General features: G+C 43.4%; 2 protein-coding genes across 2 annotated transcripts; both read left to right on the forward strand.

Moving 5' to 3' along the window:
* The first annotated feature begins 2,778 nt into the window (after positions 1 to 2,778).
* On the forward strand, positions 2,779 to 6,879 carry LOC118686087 (alcohol dehydrogenase 1-like). The gene is made up of 9 exons (XM_036382054.1): positions 2,779 to 2,864; positions 3,785 to 3,883; positions 4,087 to 4,228; positions 4,545 to 4,632; positions 4,742 to 4,961; positions 5,092 to 5,352; positions 5,642 to 5,777; positions 6,096 to 6,234; positions 6,632 to 6,879. Exons 1-9 carry the CDS (start codon positions 2,847 to 2,849, stop codon positions 6,654 to 6,656), a joined length of 1,128 nt encoding a protein of 375 aa, XP_036237947.1. The 5' UTR covers positions 2,779 to 2,846; the 3' UTR covers positions 6,657 to 6,879.
* A 438-nt stretch (positions 6,880 to 7,317) lies between these two features.
* On the forward strand, positions 7,318 to 15,065 carry LOC118686459 (3'-5' exoribonuclease 1-like). The gene is given in 7 exon segments (XM_036382686.2): positions 7,318 to 7,344; positions 9,467 to 9,490; positions 10,933 to 10,956; positions 10,958 to 11,017; positions 11,680 to 11,789; positions 12,858 to 12,972; positions 14,167 to 15,065. Coding segments are annotated over 7 exon segments (603 nt in total). The 3' UTR covers positions 14,410 to 15,065.
* Positions 15,066 to 15,582: the final 517 nt, after the last annotated feature.

Here is a 15,582-nt window from a genome sequence, read left to right on the forward strand (position 1 = left end):
GAATACAGAATAAATGGGAAGAGACAGGTGAGTGGTAACAGTTTGCAACAACCCAAACATAAAGCATCTTACAGTTTTCTGAATTTGCAATGTGGAAACAGAAACAAGGCTATTTCTATCTTGGCAAATATGGTCAACATTGACATATCTTTAGCATGGACTAATCAGAGCTTGCAGGCACTCACACACATGGCAGCTGGGTAGAAGAGGTGCCATGTGAAGCAAGGGGACTGTGCTACGGATGACTCACCTGTTTGTGTCAGCAGAAAGAGTCTTTGAGTGGCACAGCTAGTTTCATGATTTGAGGACAAGAGATCACAGTTTAATGATTTGAGAATCAACAGATTACAGTTTAACCTTAAACATGTCTATAAACTAAATTTACACAACAATTGAGAGCTGAACTTCAGTCGTCAGTGAAAAAGAGCTGAAGTACAACAAACCTCACTTCTGTCCTCCTCAGGATGATGCAAAGCCCATTTTTGTGGTTGTCGTCTGCCAAGCATAGTAAATTCCAGCTGTTAGTATCTTTAGTACAATAGCTGCTGGAGTCCAAAACAATAAACCCATTATATAATTTTTATTAGGGATATTTTATAAGGCAGCCATCTAGATCTGTCTTCACATGGAGGAATGAAGTGTATTCTGACTGAGAAACAACAAAAAGTTCATACTTTCCTAGAGTATTTTGCCCTGCAGACCCTCATCAACACTAGGCTGAAGATGAATTTGTTTGTGTGATTGTATAGCTTGGACAGAAGGTTTCTGACAGCCCTTCCTGATGACTCTCTGGCTCTGAGGTACTCCTGGAGGGCCAGGACAGCTCTGGACAGCTCTTGCACATCCCTGTGTAAGCCTCTCTTTAGGAGCTTTCCTGGCAGCAAATAGAGACCACATGCCCCATCAGAGCACCAACTGTCCACTAGCACATGATGACACCACGAAAAATCCACCAAACACATGAAAAATCCAGTAATTTCCCAAGAAGCAATCTAACTACCAGACAAAGCACAAATGGTGTTTCCTCAGACCTTGAACTACAACAGAGTTTAACTGAACATCACTTGGCTTTGCTTACAGCTGAGAGCTCCCATGTTTCTGCTCTCCCACCACACCACATCCACCCAGACACTCCCCCAGGAAATGGCACATGCTCCAGTGTGCAGCTCTATTTTCACATGCTTTTAAGATCACGCTCCCTGACAGTGCATCAAAGCCAAATGATCATTCCCACACAACATAATTCCCTCCAATGCATCCAGATTATCAGATGGAGACCACAGATCACAGTAATAAGAACAGCTGTGCTACAAAGATACCTGGGAGACAAGAAGCCCATATTTTGTTCAGAGGTTATCACATTTTTGACAGTGAAAATAATTGCTCTGGACAAGTGACATTTTTTTTCTCTAACAAGATACACAAAGCATACTAGAAGTCATGATAGATTTTTTTCTTTTTAAATGCAACAGGTTGACCAGGCTGAATACTGAAAATCTTTAAATCTTCATTCTAAAACTCCTTATTCCTGGGAAATCGTCATTGTTCATGGTCTGATTGAGGCTACCAGAGGTTTGCAAACAAATGTATGAAAAAGTAGAAATTTCTTGGGAAAAACTGTTAAACATCCCTGTTTACCTAAAATACAGATAAAAGTGATCCACAAGTGCATGTCTGCTCTAGAGCCAGCTGCTCACCTCCAAGACAGGAGCATGACTTCACCTACAGGTCGGGTTGACCAGCAGGGCTGGAGAACTGAATGCCAAGCAGCACATCCATGTGGCTGGGACCACTGTCCCACCACAGGGCTGCCATGCTCTGTGCAAGAGCTCAGACAGCTGCTGGGGCAGGATAGAGCAGCTGGGCTGCATCCCTGGAGCTGGAGATATGTTCAGGATACTTGAGAGCTGGGGGCTTGGCCAGCCAACTCTGGGTCCTGCAGCTGCTATGAACCTCCCCCTCAGCCCATGAGATAGGGCTGGGACATTCAAGAACAAGCACCAACACAAACCTCTGCGGGCACTGAACACATGAACATGGGGCTGACCTCTTCCCAAACACAGAAACAGTTCCCAAACATGCATGGTGCTCATCTTAGCCTGGTCCTCCAATAAGCTTTCACTCATCCTGTCTCTCCTACACATCACCTTTTCCAATGCCTCAGCAGAAAACAGCTCTGGGGGAACCTGAAGAGCCCAGGGGGTGTGAACCAACAAACCTGGCTACACAGGAGTGAAGCAAATGTGTCCTTGGAAAAAAAAAATTTCTTTCTTGACAGACATTCTGCTCTTAGTGCTGTGGTGAAAATAGCTCCAATACCACAGACAGTAAAAAGCTTCAACCCAGACAGCGACGTGTGTTTGTCATCCATGCCACATCTTCACTGCCTTTATTTGGATTTTGTGGGTTTTTTTAATTTTTAACTTCTTTGCAAATATTGTGGTGTGGATGGCCACCAGGTCAAATGCTCTAACCTGGCAAAAAGGAGATGCCAAGGAAGCCCCAGCAGTCATGCAGATCTCCTCCCTCCACACCTGCCAGAAGCATCTGGAACAAATAAACCAAATCTTTCTGAGCTCTCTGAGCCTTTCAGGCACGGAGGGCAGGCAATGACCCAAGGGCAGGAGGACTTCTGCTCCCATCCATCTCCCTGACGCTATCCAGCTCCTCCCCTCAGCACTCCCTGTGCCGCCCAGCATCCAGCACCCGGCACACATCACCCAGCGCTCTCCAGAGACGGTGCCGCACCGGGACTGCTCCCGCAGTGTTGCGGATCCTGCAACACGCCCAGACAGCAGCTTCCCTCCAGCCTGCGACAGCGACAGACACAGCTCTGCTAAGACCACATGGCCACCGCGGGAAAAGTAAGGACAAGGCATTTCCCATCCTCCTTTCCGAGGTGCCCTGCTCTCGGCCAAATCCGCTGCAGAAGGCTCAGCCTGCACATCACTCCGCGTGCCCTCTTTCCTCCCTTTCCCTTACTCCCCCACCTCTCCCAAACCCCTGAGAATTTCACCAGACTCTGCTCTCAGGCAACTGCACGTGTCCAGACCTGCATTCGGTAGTGCATTCCCCCTCTGTCCTGCCCAGCTGCTCAGGAGACAAAATATGCAATTGTGCTGCCCTGAAAAACACCCTCCTGCTCAATCCCACCCTGTGCTCCTGCTCTGGCAGCAAACGCAGCTCTTCAGTGGTGCCCTCCTCAGCCGCTCACCTCCTGCACTCAGCCTTGTCCATGGCAATACCCTTTTCAGGCTGCAAGCCCCATCTTGCTGATGCCAAACTGCTTTGAGTTGATTGGGGAAGGGTTTGTGCCATATCACACATAAATCATCCTTTTGGCAAGGAGAGATATTATCCAGTTACCAGCTGGGCTGGGACTGTTTTGTAGCCTCTTTTTAGATACCTTCAGCTCACTGAAAGGAAAAGTTCTGTCTTGCTTGCCTTAACCTGCAGAAGCACTCATGTTGCTGTCACATTTGCCCGTACCCCAGATGAACCAGTCACTTCATTTTGTATTTCACACTTCACACAAAGCCAGTGTTTACTGAACACTTTGCATACAGCTGAGCATTCCAATGTTTCTGCCCTCCCACCAAATCCCACCCAACCAGCAACCCTCAGAAAACAGCACAGGGCAGTTGCGTAGCTCTAGAAGTGAGTGCTGCAGTGTGCACAGATATGTGTTGTGCAGCCTTGGCTTTGGTGATTGTAGGACAACTGTCCTGGGCTGTTGTCAAAGGTGAACCTTTCCCTGCAATGTATTCCTCTCGGTTGTTTCCAGGTTATCAGGTGCAGGGCTGCTGTTGCCTGGGCCCCGGGCAAACTCTCTGTTGAGGAGGTGGAAGTTGCACCCCCAAAGGCAGGGGAAGTCCGGATCAAGGTAAAAATACTTTTCAATAATTTTTTCTCCCTTGAGGTAGCTGCTCTTCTTGTGGCTGTAGCTTGGGTATAATCAAGTGATCAGTGTCCACCCATCACCTTAACTGCCCAGAGAAGTTCTGTGGAAAATCCTTCCACAAACTGAAATAAACAGTGGCTGGACTATTTCTAGAAATCACCATTTACTCTTTCCTCTCCGAACAGATTGTGGCCACAGGCATCTGTCACACAGATGATCATGGTTTGAAAGGTTCCTTGCCTAATGTGGAATTCCCAGTTATTCCTGGCCATGAAGGAGCTGGGATTGTGGAAAGCATTGGAGAAGGAGTGACCACTGTGAAACCAGGTAACCAACACACTCTCAAATGCATGCCCAGGATTCAGGCCTCAAAGCTCTGCCAAGAGCTCAGAAACTTCTCCCTTCTCCTGAGTCACTGGTTAAAAAACTAAGTGCAGACTTAATGCACTGGACTCTCATGTCCAATTTTCCAATCTGTTCCCCATGTAGACAAATGAGGCCTGGAGCATTCATCCTCAAAGGGAAAGCAGAGGGTTTATTGTAGGTTTCTACCATCATAAAGTTCAGGAGAGGTGATTCAACAGGCAATGCCCTCAGGGACTGTGGAGCTAAAGGCACCTAACAGAGATCCACTTTGTTGTAGGAGACAAAGTGATCCCCCTTTGCCTCCCTCAGTGTGGGGAATGCATCTTCTGCCAGAATCCTGAATCGAACTTCTGCCAGAAGTCCCAGTAAGTTTACTTTGCCTTCCCCTACACCTACATGGGATGGACTTTATGACAAATCTGACACCCCCATCAGAGCTTCACTCAAATACAAATACTTGCATCTTCTCCACAGTTTTTCTGAACCACAAAACCTGCTGCCGGACAAGACCAGCCGCTTCTCGTGCAAAGGGAAGCAGATCCATCATTTCCTGTGGGTCAGCACCTTTGCAGAATACACCGTGGTCCCAGAGTACGCCGTTGCCAAGATAGATGCTGCAGCACCTCTGGACAAAGTCTGCTTGTTTGGCTGTGGGTTTTCCACAGGCTATGGGGCTGCCATCAACACAGCCAAGGTTAGTAGTCAGGCGTGTTTAGCACCCCAGGGTCACCCTCACAACCTCATCAATCCTGTACAAAAGAAACCTACTCCTCCTCCTCCTCCTCCTCTTGCTGCTGGAGATTCACAGGCTCCCATCTGTGCAGGTAAAACCAGGCTCCACCTGTGCCGTTTTTGGCCTGGGAGGAGTTGGCCTCTCTGTTGTTATGGGCTGCAAGGCAGCTGGAGCTTCCCGCATCATTGCCGTGGACATCAATAGTGACAAGTTTGCCAAGGCCAAGGAGCTGGGAGCCACTGACTGCATCAACCCTCGAGACTTCCAGAAGCCCATCCAGGAGGTGCTCACTGAGATGACTGGGCAGGGCGTGGACTACTCCTTTGAGGCCATCGGGCACGCGGACACCATGGTAGGTGGTACTTCAGCACCTGTCCTCCCTCCCAGATCATGATAGGCTCCTCTCAGGACTAAAATCACCCCCATGGGAAGTTCCTCACAGGCTGCTTGCACTGTTGGGCATATCTTTGTGAGAGAAAACACCATGAATCTTAAAAGAAGCCCCACCCTCTCCAGGTCTGCTCCACAAGGGGAGATGCATGTTTTCAGATTACCAGGGAGGAGCAGGAGATTGCACAAAAAGTGCACTCCCATGACCAACTCATCATGGCTTTCTCTCATTCTCCTGCCTGTCCCATCAGATTGCTGCCTTGGCTTCCTGCAATATGAGCACTGGTGTCTGTGTGATGGTTGGGGTACTGGATTCTGGTTCAAAGATTTCCATCGATCCCACACTTCTGCTGATTGGGCGTACATGGAAGGGAACTGCACTCGGAGGTATTGTATTTAAGAAGGCAGTCTAAACAATTCAGTATTTCCTTTCTTGGTAGTTGACAATCCATAGTAAAAGAGGGTTTTCAAGTAAAAGACAACTAAAGAGAAGCACTGCATCGCCTGTATTGAACATTAGTATTAGACATGCAAATAATCCTCCACCTGTTTCACACAGTAACCCACTCATCCTAAAGAGCAGAAAACATCTCACAAGGGTGTGGCACCAGCACTGGTCAATGGGTCCTGACCCTGACAGTAACACTACCTTACCAAAAGAGCCTTTCTCCCATTATTCATGCAGCTGCTCTCTCCTGTTTCTAGGCTGGAAGACGAGAGAATGTATCCCCAAATTAGTTTCCGGCTATTTGGAGAAGAAATTCAATTCGGACTTGCTGATCACGCACACGCTGCCATTCGCTAAAGTGAACGAGGGATTTGAGTTGTTACATGCAGGAAAAAGGTGAGACCCTGACCAGCAGGAGGTTCAGCAAAGCTCAGCACCTTCTCCTAAAATTCCAACAGGCAGAGCACGCAACACTGGCTTCCCAAAGAGCACCTGAGCCTTCTGAGGAAGCAGGGCCTCCCAGCTGAGTGCTGGCAAGATCTGCCATAGCCCACAGGGAAGAGCCCATGTTCAGCACAGGGAACCCTCCTGCTCATGGTTCAGCTCAGCACAGATCCTGTGGCCAAATCCCCTCAGCAGGGATTTGAAGGCTGCCCCGCTGCTGCATGCCTCATGCAGCTCAGTCAGGAAGAGGCTGGATGACAGAGAAGGTGGCCGGTCCCCAGGCACACCTGCCTGCCACACTGCCTGCTCCTGAGCTGCAGCCAACCCTCCCTTCCCTTCCACTTTTCAGTATCCGCACTGTCCTGCTCTTCTGAGGGACATGGCCAAGGAAGCCGAGCGGATGGACCAGCACAGCTGATGCTTTCCTGGCCCGGGCCCTTCTCACCCAGCACCTCTCCTTGTGGAGCACCAGGAGAAGAGAATGAGGAACTCACCTGTGCTGCTGTCACTGCTGGTCCTGCTGTGCCCAGACAGGACATAAAAGGATGTCTCTCCCAGGAAAATGCTTTTACTAATAAAGGTTTTCTGTCAAACTCGTCCCATGCAGTGCACTCAATCAAAAGTGTTTCCAGAGGACAGGGGGAACTCCCCCTCACATCACATCCCTTCCACCACACCCTTGTTGTCAGCAGTGAGCAACGGCCTTTGCCCCTCCTCTGCTGCTGCCTCCCACCTTCATCTCCCTCAGTGAGCTGGGCCCTCTCCTCTCTGCCCCTGTCCCAGCTGGGTGAATGCTGCACCTTCCAGCAAAGCCCAGCAGGGAAACCAGTCCTGCTGCTGCTGCTCTGAAGCATATTATATAAAGCAGTAGATAGCTTTCTTATAATGATGTAACACTCTTAGAGCTTCCATGGGTACTTTTTCATTTTTGGCAAATGTTATTGTACTTTTAATATACTTTCCACACCAAGTCCCACGGTATATTACAGTACAACTCTGAAAAATATTCTCCAAAGAACAGGCTTATCACTTCAAATGGTCATTCCGCTAAACAGATCTTCTGTGAGTGCTGAACATTGGACCCATAACACTACTGTGCCTTTTGACCTCTTTTGTGCAACACATATCACATCCCACAGCCCTTTGAACTTCAGGAAACCCCTCAGCACAATCAGCAATTACACAGAATATCATGAACACACAAATGAGTTATGAAAGGTAAACAAATTCCATCCTGTCCACCAATTTTTAGTACATAATGCCGTGACTTTTGAGGGCTTTGACTTTGGGAAAGATTTTTTTTTTAAGCATCCATGCCATGTCCCTCATATCTTCCCCTCCAAATTGTGTCTTCCTCCTTGATTTTTCCCATGCTTTTGCAACATCTGTGAGCTGAGTTTGGGCCTCGTTTGGTCCTTCGCACTGCACCTGATATAATTGTTGTCCATTTTCTTGTAGTCACAAAATTTCCCAAATTTCTTTTATTTTTCCTTCCATATTATATCCCTTGGTGGTATCACCATTCCAGAGTGTTCCTAGGTCCTTCTTTTCTGTTTTGGACTTCAGTGGGGATCAATTTTGGCAAGCTTTGCTGCATGTGCCTGCACTTGATGCAGGCATTTTTTGAAGACACTAAAAATAGGCTATTTTTTGAAGAGGCTAAAACTCACGATTTTCTGGGTTTTTTGGGGTTTTTTTCAATTGCCTTTCATATGATCCTATCTCCTTTCCAGAGTGTTTATAAGCCTTTCTTTTTGGGTTCGCAAGATTCCCTTTCCCTTCCTGAAAGGAAATGAAATTTCAATGGGGACCAATAGAGGAATCTTTGGTACATGTCCCTGCACTTGGTGGCATGCCATGCCTTTTGATGGCTTTGACTTTGGGAGAGATTTTTTTTTTTTTTTTTTTTAAGTATCCAGGCCATGTCCCTCATATCTTCCCCTCCAAGTTGTGTCTTCCTCCTTGCCTTTTTCTCCTGCTTTGGCAACATCTGCGAGCTTAGTTTTGGCATCTTTTGGTCCTTTGCAATGCTCCCGATATAATCCCAGTCCATTTTTTATAGTCACTAAATTTCCCAAATTTCTTTTTTTCTCCTCCAACTGTGATTCCTTTGATGGTATCTCCATTCCAGCGTGTTTGTAAGTCCTTCTTTTCTGTTTTGGCCTTCAGCGGGGATCAATTTTGGCAAGCTTTGCTGCATGTACCTGCTCTTGATGGCATATGGCCTGCCTTTTGATGGCTTTGATTTTGGGAGAGATATTTTTCTTTATTTTTTTTTTCTAGTATCCATGCCATGTCCCTCATATCTTCCCCTCCAAGTTGTGTCTTCCTCCTTGACCTTTTCCCCTGCTTTGGCAACATCTGTGAGCTTTGTTTTGGCGTGTTTTGCTCCTTTGCACTGCAGCTCATTTCATCAGAGGCCATTTTCTGGTTGTCACTAAATTTCCCAATTTTCTGGTTTTTTGGGTTTTTTTCTGTTGCATTTCATTTGATCCTATCTCCTTTCCAGAGTGTTTGTAAGCCCTTCCTTTTCGGGTTCGCAAGATTCCGTTTCCCTCCGGATATCTTGGTCTGTATTAGCAACAGACTGTTTGCTGGAGCAGGATTGTGTTATGGTGCATTGTGCTGCAAATATTCAGTACCCATTGAAAAGAAACTCCATGGGAATTCTAAATATTCCTCTAATTTATATTTTCCCTTGTTTCATCTATTACCCATTATTTCTCTCCCCTTTGCACAAGATTTATACCATTATAGGACACCACCAAAAGAGAATTTAGAAGTCCCTATAAATATTATTCTTGCAATGATGCCTTTCTTCTTTCTCTAGGAAGACCATTTTTGCCATTTCTTTCTCCATCTCCAGTGGCAAAGGGCTGGAGACCTATCTTGATCTGAGACCCAAGAAAACACAGTACTTTTTTATCCATTTTAAGGGTTCTGCAGCATTACCTAGATGCTGTTTTAGAAATCTTACCTCTTACTGGATTAGTGGCAGTGTTCTTCTCCAGGAGCTAATAGAGAAAAAACATACCAGATAATAAATGATGTCTAAATTTCTGGTGCAAAAATTAACCTTGAAGTCTGACATGTATGCTTTTCTGGGGAGGATATGGATAAAAGAATTAATATCTGGGCAGTTTTACAACTGAAGAGGCATGAAAAAAATCAGCTTTAGAAATAGATAAATACACATCTAATTGATGTTGTGAAAGTTAAAGTGTGATTATATCAATTACACTTAAATTATACATCCAAGCCCAATGAAGCATGTATAGAAAACAATTTCTGCATTTGGTGAAGGGTTGCCTTAGTTTTCTTTGTGATCCACATATTACAATGTCTCAACAGTATAAATGTATACATTAATATTAATATTAATAATTTCCCTAAGGGCATTGATGTAATAGATGTGATAATTCTCTTAGAATTGCATGAATAATTCAATTTACTTTGTGGAAATTTTGCTGCATTTTTTAGCATGTTATCTTGAACCACTACTTGCCCAAGTAGATTGTTGATTCTTGTGTACTTTGATTCAGGAGGCTGGAATGAGGCCTACTAATTTTGTCCTTAAAACATTCAAACAGAGGGTTATTCTGACTTTAAAGCAGGAGTTATGTGTCCATTATACATAGCACTAGTAACAAATAGGATAGCTGTCAATCCAGATTAGAATCCAAAAATGTTTCTACAGAGCTCTTCACTTTTGTGTGTGACCTCTGTCACACTTCCCTTTCTCATTTCTGCTTGATGTCAGGGAGAAGGAGTGAAAGGATGCTTCTTCATTTCTCACAGCAATGCTCCCCAACATACGTCTTCAGGGTTGTGTTTCTTAAGGTAACATTTGCCAAAGGTTCAGCAGATCTCTCTGTGTATTTGCAAGCTATTACACCACTTTTAGTGACATCTTTTCCTTCATGATGGAAGTATAACAGAAAATATGTTATTTTAAATTATAGTGGAATATATCACTGTAAAGAAGTAGTTAGCAATGCCAGGACTGTGAGGGGTTGGGGGGTAGTCATCCACCCTGGCAGTCCCTTCAGAAATGACCAAATGAGGGAATAATGTGCTGATGGAACCAAAACTTCATTTCTAATTCTTCTTTTTGGTCTCAGGTTAAACCTATGTGTTTTTTAATACAGTCTTCTATTTCTTTTGATGTAATCTTTAAGAAAAATTTATGGGAGGACATCAAGTTACTGTCCTGTCTTAGTTAAACAAATGTCTTGGTCTTGACCCTTTTGGAATTCATAAACCTGGAGGATTTGCTATTGCTTTTTTTTGCAACAGTTAGAAAAAAGATGTAGTATTATGCTATTAGTAGAAAATTGATCCCAAATATGATAAATCATTATCATTTAAGAATCAAAATAAGTTTTATAGAAAATACATTCCCACATTCCCACTCTTTGGTACCTACTGGCTGAGAGGAGGGCCATGTTCTGGTTGGAAAGCCACCTGTCCTCTTAGGAATCTGATGATGGCCACGTCAGGAGGCTCCTGCTGGCTCAGGAGGTGCACATTCCTTTTTGCCTGCAGCAGGACAAGTAGCTGCTCTTGCCTCTGGGCTGCAGGCGAGCCAGAGAAGTTGCCTTGCAGGCTGCAGAGTGTGCTGCAGCTGAGAGATTGATTCTCCTGTTACAGGAGGATACCTTTCAGCAATACGTAGAAGCCAGAGATTAATCCCAAGCTTTCAGACTTCTGCATCAGTCTGACAGGAATAACCCAGGTAATTTGCACTTTCATTTCTTCAGGAAGAAATAGGAAACAAAAAGGGATGTGTTGTTGATGTGTTCAGACTGGTAACTTTAAATGGTAGTCTTTCATGGTTATTTTTCTGTAAGGCCTATTATCTTGGTTTTTTCCCTCTCCCAATTATCATAGAGCTGATTTCACTAAGTTGGTCATTTTGTGGGGAAAAATAGCCTCTTTAAAATTCATGTGGAGAAATGTAATCTTTAGTAGGGCAAAGGACCTTTTGAATTGTATCAGTTCCTCTCCTAATATTTTTGCTCTGAAGAGTTTAGAGTCTTGGGATGGCAATGGCTTGTGATAAGTGACTTAAGAAGCCTGGGAAACAACCTCAAAGGTTTTAATCCAGGTTCAACTACAGACTAACCTTGTTACCTTTACAGAGGCTATTAGGAGGTGGGCTCTTCTAGCAGTGTTTTTGTGGTGCTATCTTTTCAGTTTAGAAAAATCTGCCCAGTCAACTGTTAACGTGTTATCTGGTTTTGTAAAGGTTTTGATGAAGCCAAGTTTTTAATTGCCCATATACCAATACAGTTTATACACCTAATGCTGAGGGATTTTTTTCTGAAAAAGTGTTCCTTACTTTGTTGGTTTTGTTGGTTGTTTTTTGGTTTTTGGGGTTTTTTTTTGTTCCCTTAGGACATTGTTGACAAAGCTGATATTTTTCCTCAAGTTCTGCAGAATGTTGTAGAGTGGATGAGACAACGAGACCTGGGAACAAAGTACAGCTATTCCATGTTGTCTGATGGGTATGTCCTTATACAGCCTTCAGCACAATCTAAAACTGCAAAACCACGTTTAATATTTGTGAGAGCATTGCTAAAGATGGATCAGGACACTGCCATTTTGCTGGTTTTATTTTAATTGAAGCTTTTGTTAAAATTGGTAAAGCTGAACTGTTCAAAATGAAGCTTAAATCCATCAGATGGCGCCATTTCTTTCCTAGTGGTCTGTATGCAACAGAGTGCTGCTGAAGACTTTATGCTTTGTTGCTGCTGTAATTCTCTATTTATATCTAGCACATAATACCTGAAAATAACACTCTGCAATTTTTAGTTTTTAACCTATAATTACATTGCTATCTTTGGAAGCAACAGTGAATTAAAAAAAGAAAATGCTAAAGAAAAGCTGATACAAGACTGGTTATGTTACTGGGCCTAAATGTCTCTGGAATTACCCTCCAGAGGAATCCCCTCAGTAAAATTCCTTAAGGAAAACAGGTGCATTGAAATATCTGTTGTATAGGTGAGATTGCATAGACAACTGGAAGAGATGGGGGGAAAAAAAGCTTTACTTTAGCTTGCAGCTTACAAACTTGTTGGGGTGGTTCCCTTCAGGAAGGCAGGCTTCTAAATAAACAGGAGTATAATTTCTTCATATTTTCTTAGAAATCTGGTTTCTCATAAAACTTGGTGCAGTCTAGTTTCAATAAGCTACCTGAAGTAGAGAGATAAATGCATACCCAAATAATCAGGAAGATTTAAGGTGTCGCTTGTTTCCCCGAGGGCTGTGTGAGCATCTAATTTATTGGCAGTTTTCAGTACTGATGTGGTAGTTGGTGTGCTATTTTTTGTCCTAACCGTTGTGGACCTGAAACCATCCTGGTGAAAGTCTTGCTCCTGTCATTATTTTTTCCCCCATGATTAACAAATTCGTATCAAAAAATTCTTTACCAGGATTACAGCAAATGAGCTTCTCCTAAACTGTTTTCATTCTACTGATCACCAGAGACAAGACAGCTTTTAGTTCCACACCAGTGCAATATATAGAACACAGGATTATATATGACTAATATTTTCCTCTTTTGACTTTCTAAGATCTTGGAATATGAGTAAATTTTTGAACATCCAGTGCTGTATTAGCCGTATCAAATACCCTTCTTTTGCCAAAAAGTGGATCAATATTCGCAAATCATATGGGAACTTCTACAAGGTCTGTACAAATTCCTGTTTCTCTTACGGGAAGTTTTGGTTTAAAAGTCTAGAATGACTTGTTGTGCTTGTCATCTCTACTTGTGTAGTATAAAATTATAGTACTTGAACTACTTGCCTGGTGCCTGATTTTCAAATGTGTTTCATGTGCAGATCTCACTTCACTAATTGAAGGTCATATAATTACTGCATTTTGATTTTAATCTTGTTTTTAAGAATCAGGTTGTGCTCCTTGAAGGATTGTCTAAAAATGTTACACCGGTCCTCTTAGATCAAATAGTTCAGCTGAAAAGACTGTTTTGATTTTTTGATTATTTTTTCCTGTTTTCATGCAATACACTATAAAACTAATTTCTACCTTTCCCCTCATAGAATCTTGACTTTTGACAGCGTAATGGAGGCAGAAAAAGATTAGGATGTATCTACAGTGGAATCAAATTGTCAAGAGAAAAGTAATACTGACTTTTAATACTGAATTCAGCGCTGGACCTTATTGCTGCTTTCTGTCAGACTACCATAAAATGAGTTATTGGAGATTCTAGCAAATTCCCAATCAGCCTACACTAAAGTACTTTTTTTGAAAGGGATTTCAGCCTAGCTAATGGTCTTTATTTGAAGGGCTTTTTCATACTAAATGTAACCTCTAGATAAAAGAGAGATTGACATTTAATTAGGGAAGAGCTTTACTTTGTGCTGGACAAATATTACAGGGCTGCTGTAGGTGTTGCTGATCAGATCCTGTGAAGGTTGAAGGCATTCAGGAGCTTGGTGCTTCTTTAATCACTTTCATTTAAAAGGAAATTAGGAAGGAATTTAAAAGGAAAACCAAACTCAGATTCCCTCTGCAATGTCACTGGGTTTTGTTTTTTATAAAGATGGTTAAACTTATCTAGGTCACAGCTTCCACCCTTGCCAGCACAAGTGTATCTTGAGCTGGTGCTGGTCAGAGGCTCTTGACCCAGGTCCCAGGTCTAGACAAACTCCTGTTGAGTATTTCTGCTCTGTAAAAATGAGAGTCTCTGTCTCACCAAGGTGCTTTGAAGTTAAATGGTAAGTGATCTGACAGAAGGCAACATGAAAGTAATTTGTGACTTAAGGAGGCTTAAAATCTGCATGTGTTTCTACTGCCCCGTGTTAGATTAAAAAGACTTGGTATCCAACCTAATCCTTGAATGTTACTCACTTTCTCCATCAGGTTCCTAGGAATCTGATCAAGCTGACAATCACGCTTGAAAATCTGGGCATGAGTTATGATGGGAGACCTCACAGTGGACTTGATGACTCCAAAAACATTGCAAGGATCGCTATCAGGATGCTGCAGGATGGCTGTGCCCTGCGGGTGAATGAGAGAATTCACGGTGGGCAGCTGATGACAGTCTCCTCCTCAGGCCCCTTAGAGGGAGCCCCTGCTCCACAGATGCCCCGCTACAGAAACTAGCAGGTCAGGGCTCTGCCCGGGGGCTGCCCTCGCATACCCGCTAAAGGCTCCACAGCTTATTGAATGGCCACCTCTGCCAGCTTGTCTGCCGTGCAGAACCCTAAAGCACCTTAACGAATCATCTCTGTTGAATAAAGAGGAGCACGGAAGCTGTTTGTTCTTTGAAGCCTATTACAGCAATTTCTTTTTGTACTGATGACTTCTGTTGTTGTTTCCAACTTTGCTTAGCAGTGAGGTTGATATCTGGAATCCAGACAAAGTGTTAAGCTTTTAAGAAGGTGTAATTGGAACACCTGCTAAGAGGGATTGGCCTGTGTGCTGCTGTACTACCCCAGCCTGTGGGCAGTATTTGTTCACTGTGATGTACTCCAATGATATCTAGCATCTGCTTATTCATTGCACACAAATCAGCCATTCCTGGAAGAACTGAAGGAGCAGTGGTTGGGCTGGCCCTTCCTGATGAGGCACTCTGCTAAGGGTTCCTACCAGTTTTTTGATTTTTTACAAAGTCTAGGAGAAATGGGTGTACATTCATCAGTTCTAAAGCAGTAGAGGAGTACTCTGTTGTTTGAGGTTCTTCTTTAAGGGATATGTTTGTCTGCTTCCCCATCAAATGGAAGAGCTGGGTGTTGAATAAAAATTTCATTAATGTAGAATGATGGTATTTTTCTATTGTTTCAAACAAGAAGGTTCTTTAGATTCTCACTTTAAGGATCCCATCTCCTATTCCTGCAAAGCTGCCCTTCATTTAATGTTGTTTTTAGACACCATCAGCCATTTGCTCTTAAAAATGAGTGAAGTAAAAATAAGTTCAAAACATGCCAAGTTGTCAAAATTTCATGCTCTGTGATTATTACATAAAACAAGAAGCTTCTCATTCATGGCTAAAGACACGTTCAGCTATTTTTGGTATCTTCTTGTGCTTCTGCCACCGTGGAGCTATGCCTTTATTACAAAATCTAGCATTGGAAGATTATTATAATTTTATTGTTAAAGGCCACAGTTAATTACTAGCAACTTCTGCTTACTCCCCAGGCCTCAGATAAGATGATATTCAAAAGAGGCCAAAGTACTAATTTGCTTTGTCTCCATGGGCTGTTACAAAGTGCACCATTAATGTCATCAACTTTGCATTAGAATGGTTGTTCTGAAAAGTGAAATAATGTATTTTGG

This window comes from Molothrus ater, chromosome 4 (assembly GCF_012460135.2).
Source record: "Molothrus ater isolate BHLD 08-10-18 breed brown headed cowbird chromosome 4, BPBGC_Mater_1.1, whole genome shotgun sequence".
In the NCBI taxonomy this organism is placed as follows: Eukaryota; Metazoa; Chordata; class Aves; order Passeriformes; family Icteridae; genus Molothrus; species Molothrus ater.